General features: G+C 36.4%; 1 protein-coding gene across 2 annotated transcripts; it reads left to right on the top strand.

The window, feature by feature from the left end:
- Nucleotides 1–3,055: 3,055 nt before the first annotated feature.
- LOC105119840 (BTB/POZ domain-containing protein At5g66560-like) lies at nt 3,056–6,212 on the top strand. 2 transcript variants are annotated; one of them, XM_011018034.1, is made up of 5 exons: nt 3,056–3,560; nt 3,668–3,737; nt 3,833–5,131; nt 5,430–6,011; nt 6,056–6,212. In XM_011018034.1, exons 1-4 carry the CDS (start codon nt 3,523–3,525, stop codon nt 6,009–6,011), a joined length of 1,989 nt encoding a protein of 662 aa, XP_011016336.1. In that variant the 5' UTR covers nt 3,056–3,522; the 3' UTR covers nt 6,056–6,212. The 2 variants fall into 2 exon arrangements, with proteins under 2 accessions (XP_011016336.1, XP_011016337.1); XM_011018035.1 differs by having other exon boundaries at nt 5,430–6,033; nt 6,073–6,212.
- The last annotated feature ends 1,170 nt before the right edge of the window (nt 6,213–7,382 follow it).

The following is a 7,382-nucleotide window of genomic DNA, read 5'->3' as shown; positions in this document are numbered from 1 at the left end:
ATCTTGGTTGTAAATATTTTTCAGATGCAAGGCATCATCGCAGATGGTGGCGTGTCTGGGTCAGTATTTTAATGACATTAATTGCGTTGCTTATTATACTAGATATGTTGGATTATGTGTGCAATTAGCGACTCATCCAAGATTTTAATCCCCCAGTTTTTTTAATGGTGGCACGCATGAATTCTGTATTATCTACAAATTTTATTGTCAGCAATAGCTTTGCAACTAATGGGATTTCATGATCTTTGTATCAGGTTCAAGGAATCAAGTAGATAATGTTAAGAGCTATACATATTGTTAGGTCTCATGTAATTTTCTGATTTATATTTAAGTATTCTTGCATCATTTTACACGTCTCTAAAATTACATGCATCGTCTCCATGTATTGATTACTGTCATTGATTTTTTTTTTAAAAAACCAGTTCATTATTGTAGTAGTTGAAACTGAAATCATCATCAATGGTGGTTACCGAACATGGAATCTTGGCTTTACATTCAATTATTAATGGGACATGATGTGATATAAAAAAAGAAGGAAAAAGATTTAATCTTTTTGATTATTTTTTATACAAATCAATTTATTTTATGCCCTTTCTTTTCCTGTTTTCTTGGCGATATAAAATCTGCCAAGTAAAAGGTCTCCTGATGTTGCTTTCCTGTTGCAGCCTCTCGGAACTCCTAAAGATGAATACTGGGGAGAGAGTACTACGCTACAATAAAGAGTCATGTTGCGTTTGTGCATGAATAATGGATACCGTTGCTTGCTTCTACCATTTTCGTCCAAGCTCTGCTATATATCTTCTGATTATGGTCAATGTTGCATCGGCCAACCTGGGTTTTCTCTTATTTTCTTTTCTGAATGTATGGAGTAATTAATAAAGAATCAAACTTAGCTACTCTCTCTAGGGTTTTGTAAGATTTTTGGATGATTTTGTCATGGGTTTTGTGCTGTGCAATTTTCTTTTTTAAAAAAACAACCCAGTTGCCTTTTGAGAGGCAACAGCAAAGCATTAATGTGTGTGAGACAGAACATGAAATTTAAACCATGCGAGGTTCTAGGGAAGATGAAGGTGCCCTCGCCTCGAGTTGGTGGGAGGACGTAGCGCTCGTAATATTCTCATTTCTCGAAGTAAACAACAATGCGACCCACCAACCTTACATAGCCCAAGAGCATAATAGCCTGAGCTAGGCAATTGTTTGGCTTGGATCTTGCTGTCCTTAGCGCAAGAGGACTAGAAAACACAAATAACATAAACAATTGTGTGTACTTTACATTTTGAAAGTATTGGATTTTATTTGTAGGTTGATATTAAAAATAATCTTTGTTTTAAATATTTTTAACCAGCATAGTTTTAAAACCCGGCTCGGACCGGCGGGTTGACCCGGGATCTGTCCGACCCGGGGCTGGAACTGGGCCGGGTTGATAAAAAAATAAGGTGAGCCATGACCCGGACGACCCGGCAGGTTGACCCGGAAATCCGGACGACCCGGAACCATTCTCAGTCAACTGATCGACATGGTCATAAATGAAGGTAGGGTGAGACGGCAGATATGATGCCCTAAATGAAAGGGAGCGCCATGTTTTCAGACCTGGATTTCAAGAAGTGGAGAACCATTACTATCAACAAGCAAAAAAATTCAAGAAAATCAGCCAAAATTGAAATTGTGGAGTTGTTTGCTTCTCTTTTCATGTGGGTCATCGTCTCCATGTGACCATTTATTCCTGCATAAAATCACAGGATGAATCTTGAGAATGGACCCCCATTTATTAATTTAATCTTGGACGGCATAGATTTCAAAATTCCTCCCTCACGATCGTCCCTGATTCATGGTTAAGCTCTGATTCATGCCTTGCATCTCAGTCGGGCAGCCATTGTTATGGTGCTGTAACCTCCCAATTAGTGGCCCATCTAGGAGGGGCTTGTCTCGTGTCTTCTATACTTTTCGTCGTCTTTCAACACTTTTGATTAGGATATTATTAGCCTCCAAAAGGAGAAAAATAAAGGAACCAAATGATTATCAAATCCAATTATTATATCATCTTTCTCTTGCTTTCCTGTGAACAACTGTTAAGCCCGTGAGTCATCGTCTGTTAGCGTAAAATCATTGTTTTTTAAGTATTTTATTTTTAAAAATATATTTATATTTTTAAAAATTTATTTTTAACATTATCGTATTAAAATGATTTGAATATATTAAATTTAATTTAAAACAAAACAAAACAATTAATTAAAAAAATATTTTTAAAATATAATAACAAACCAGCTCTAAATATAAAGATAATGTAATATATATATTTTAAACTCTAAAAAAACCCAATTAAATTCCTATATAAACAAGTTTAAAAAATCATTTATGTGTCTAAAATTATATATCTATGAAAAGTTTCTCTCTTGCAGCTTCTTTTAGCATTTGAATTCTAGACAATAAACTCACTTATCATTTAAACTCTATTATCACCTCCTCGAACCCTTCAATAATATTATAATTAAGATGCTTTGAATTTGAGTTAAAAATTAAAAATTATTCTCATTTTAAATACCAACCTAACATTGTATTAAACAATTAGAGGTGGGGTGGGCGCAAATTGATCAAATTTCTAGACATAGCATGTGACTATTGACACAATTCAAGTAGGTTAGTTCTCTTGTAAAAACATGAAAGGGAAATAAAACTTGGATTCAACTTTCAATTTTAGACCCAGTTTAGGGTTATAAGTATATTAAATTTTAAATTTTTTTGTTTTAAATTTAAAAAAATTCAATTTTTTAGATTATTTTAATTTATTCATATAAAAAATTAAAAAATTATTTTAATACATTTCCAAATAAAAAATAATACACACCTCCAAATATTTTTATAGTTTGTTCGGTAACTCTCTATGTTATTTTTATAAAAGTAATTTTTAATTAAAAATATATAAAAATTTAATATTATTTTAAATAAAAAAACACTTTTTCAAAAAAAGTTAACATCGATGGCTCCATGAAGGATTAATGAATAAATGTAAACAAATATACCATAATTTACGCAAAAAAGGCCCAGTTGGCAAGCAATGGATGATGATGACGGTCTTTTTAAAGTCTAGGAAAGAAAATTCTTCCAAAAGACTTCCTTTCGACTACAAGAGAAGGAGTTTTGAGTTGGAGTGGTTAAGATTCTGATCTCATTCAAAGATGAAAAAGCAAAAGAAATTTCGATTAAAAAAAGGAATGATGATGTTACTGGAAAAACCCTTCATGGACTTTATTTGTCCGTTTTGAGCTGTTGGATTCCCATTCTCTCTTTCCTTGCTTTGCCACTCTGTTGTCACAGAGTCAGAACCCTTTCACCACACTATTAGTTTAGCCCTAAACATAAACTTACAAGAGACAGACAGACATTCTGTCCTATCATTCATTCTCACACTTCCATGCCATAAACCTTCAAACACCCCTTCCCTCTCTTCTCATGGATCTAGCTTAGTTTTTGAGAAATTTCCGTCTCCCAAGAAGGAAGCAGCAGGTTTTCTTGAAAACTAAAATGGCAGCTGAGCAGCCTAGCTCTAAAGGGCAAGCATGGTTAGTTGATTAGCAATGCACAAATTAGTCTTTTCTTGCCCATGTTTCATACAAAGACTGAACGACAATTTCTCCAATGTTTTTTCCTTTTCTTTTCTTTCTTGCAGGTTTTGCACAACTGGGCTGCCAAGTGACATAGTGATTGAAGTAGAAGATATGACCTTTCACCTCCACAAGGTAAAGCGTGGCCCTTCTAGTTTTATTCCATGTTCAAGTCATTTTCTTTCTTGCTTGCTTACTAGTGGCTCTGTGTTCTCTGTCCGGTGGTTTAGTTTCCTCTGATGTCAAAAAGCAGAAAGCTTCATCAACTAATAACAGAGCAAGAAACAAATCCTACAACCTCAACAACCCAGAGGAATGACCAACAAGAACCAGAAGAAGAAAGAGATGAAATTGAAGAAATTCTTTGTCAGATTTCTCTCCTAGACTTCCCAGGCGGCTCTGAAACGTTTGAGATGGCTGCCAAGTTTTGCTACGGCGTAAAGGTAGACTTAAACTCATCTATCATCGCTCCTCTTCGCTGTGCGGGAGAGTTTCTTGAAATGACGGAGGAATATTCAGAAGATAATTTAATTTCTAAGACAGAGAGGTTTTTCTCTCATTCTGTACTCAAAAGTCTCAAGGAGTCAATTAAGGCCTTAAAATCTTGCGAGCGGGTAATGGCACTAGCGGAAAGTTTAGGCATTACAGAGAGATGCATTGATTCCATTGCTTCCAGAGCATCCTCTGCCGATCCAGCCTTATTTGGCTGGCCGGTTAGCGAAGCAGCAAATGAGAATATCAAATCTAGTTCCAATCAGGCCCTGTGGAATGGGATTGAATCCGCGGTACGTAGAAAAGGAGGTGGTGCTAGAAGCAATAATGCGGATTCTTGGTTTGAAGATTTGGCACTTTTGAGCTTGCCATTGTTTAAGCGATTGATTTTGGCTATGAAAGTGCGAGATCTGAATCCGGAGATTGTAGAGAGTTGTTTAATGTACTATGCCAAGAAGCACATCCCGGGCGTATCAAGATTAAATAGGAAGCCATCTTCTTCATCATCTTCAATTGCTTCAGAGGGTGGACAAAGGGAAGTTTTGGAGACTATTGTTTCCAATCTTCCGTTGCACGAAAGTTCTAGATCTTCCACAGCTACAAGGTTCTTATTTGGCTTGCTAAGAACTGCTAACATACTAAATGCAGCAGAGGAGTGTCGGTCCACTGTGGAGAAGAAAATCGGGTTGCAACTGGAGCAAGCTACACTAGATGATTTGTTGATTCCTAGCTATTCATATTTGAATGAGACATTATATGATGTGGATTGCTTGGAGAGAATTCTAGGCCACTTCTTGGATGGACTTCAAGAAGAGGGAGATGTAGGTGAGATTGAAGCCGGCGAGGATGGTGGAGGTAGCAATGTGAGATCACCCTCTTTAATGCTTGTTGGTAAACTAATTGATGGCTATCTTGCTGAGATTGCATCAGATGCAAATTTAAAGCCTGATAGATTCCATAATCTTGCAATTTCACTACCGGAGCAAGCTAGACTCTTTGATGATGGCCTTTACCGAGCTGTAGATGTCTATCTCAAGGTAACAAATTCCCCGTTATATTGTTTATATATTTAATTGTGCAATGAGATATTACAACCGGTAATGCAGTTTTGCAAATCATAGACAGATGAAGTTGTTATGATGCCACTATCCCTGAGATTTAGTACTACGTTAATGCTAATTACAAAATCCTATAGAGAAAAGTTGCAGTATATAGTCCAAGTTGTTTTGTTGGCACAATCCAAGACTCAATATTCTGTTATAATAATTACTGTAAGGAAATTTATGCTTCCCAGCAATGAAGTCTTGTTTTTTTTTTTTTTTTTAATTTTCGAAGGCACATCCATGGATATCAGAGGCAGAGCGGGAGAAGATATGTGGTGTAATGGATTGTCAAAAGCTCACATTAGAAGCGTGCACTCACGCAGCACAAAATGAGCGGCTGCCATTGCGTGCGGTGGTTCAAGTTTTGTTTTTCGAGCAGTTACAGCTGCGCCATGCAATTGCAGGGACATTGATTGCGGCTGAAGCTGATCCTGCAAGGCCATCCATGCTAAGACGGAGGGAGGAAGAGGCTGAGGCAGAGGCAGAAGCAGGGGAAGAGGTAGAAGCAGGGGCAATGCAGGAGGGTAGCAGCAACACTTGGAGGGCAGCAGTAAGGGAAAATCAAGTTCTGAGACTAGACATGGACAGCATGAGGACTAGGGTGCATCAGCTTGAACGAGAATGTTCAACTATGAAGAAGGTGATTGATAAGATTGATAAGGAGGGTCCGCGTGGTAACAATGGAGGGTGGAGAGGGTCCCTGACAAGGAGGTTTGGGTGCAAGTTCAAGACCCAAGTTTGCGATTCTCATGAACAAACGGTTGTAAATGCTAGGAAGGGAAGGCAGCAGCAGCATCATCATCATCAACAATAGATGATTCAGCATTGGAGCAGGAGTTCCATCATCATCAACAATAGATGATTCAGCATGGGAGCAGGAGTTGTTATTAGTATTCATTTAATCCAAATCACATTGTGTAGTGGGTGTCCATAATTTATGATGTTTAGTCCATGCAAGTTGCTTCCACTTGTGGTCTTAAAAGATGGGGGAATAAAAGTACGATTTTTTTCTCAAGGGTGATACTGTTCTAGCTCCAATGATTTTGTTGATTGTCCAGATTGGCACATCTTCTAAGGTAATGCCTTCTGGGCATCACAGAGCATGAGGGACAGAGTAAATTGCAGGTTCTTTCTATAAAGCTGCGTGTAATCTGAACTCCGTGGTCAGTGGTCACTCCCACCAGAAGCTAAGGGACCCAGTTTCTGTGCAGTCGTAGATCATTAAAAGCATAAAAAATCATCTCCTTATCTGTCCCTTTTCTATCATAGACTGTTCTTGTTTTGAACTGGAAGTCAAGGTGAAGATGACAAAAAAAAAACTTGTAGTGTTCGAATTTCCTTGGATTCATGATGATGACCGAAGTTTAGAGCAATGTGGAGTGCTTTCTGTCCAAGAATCATTATGCTCACCACTTCATTCAAAACAAGTTAAAAAATCAAATCTAAGATTGGTTAGGTGATGAGGAGAGTGAACCCATCACCGGCCTGTATATCCACTCGACTTTCATCTCGAATAAAAATTCAATCCAACCCAATAAGATGATATTGGGTGACAAATGTATTGGTTGAAATTATCATTCCATGAAGTAATGGGAATAGTGTCTGTCACCCTTATCACTTTGATGATCTTTAGATAATTATTCTTAATGACAGATTATTCTACATAAATTCTGGTTTTAACAATATAAATGGATGAACTTTGGGTGAACAAATCAAGGGGATGCTTGTGTTTTGAGCATATGTAATAAGCCAGGTACAAACTTTTGTCCTTGTAGTCATTTTTCTCTTCTCCACATTCTTTTCCTTGCACCTTAATTAGTTTTTTCTTTTCAAACCATTAATAATTTTAATTTATAATGAACTTTTATTGTTTATTCTAATTTTCTTTCCTTTTTTAAAAAAAAAAACTATGTGTTGTCTATTTTAGTAATTTTCTATTTTAAAAAATAACATATTGTTCATTGCGATAGACAAATTATCTTTTATTAGAGAAATTCTTGATAATCTATGATGAGTATAAAATTAAGATTTAAGTTTTTAGACTTCAAGAATTATTTTCAACTTGTTTTCATAAAATGAAACACTAAAAAACATAATATAAATCTCGATAAATATAGTTCCAACCATAAAACACCCTCTAATTAGTTCATAAATCCAAATAAACCTAATCAATTAAAATTCATTA

This window comes from Populus euphratica, unplaced genomic scaffold (assembly GCF_000495115.2).
Source record: "Populus euphratica unplaced genomic scaffold, PopEup_1.0 scaffold3700.1, whole genome shotgun sequence".
NCBI lineage: Eukaryota > Viridiplantae > Streptophyta > Magnoliopsida > Malpighiales > Salicaceae > Populus > Populus euphratica.
Note: the sequence above shows the minus strand (reverse complement) of the source record. Positions and strands in the feature narration are given on the sequence as shown.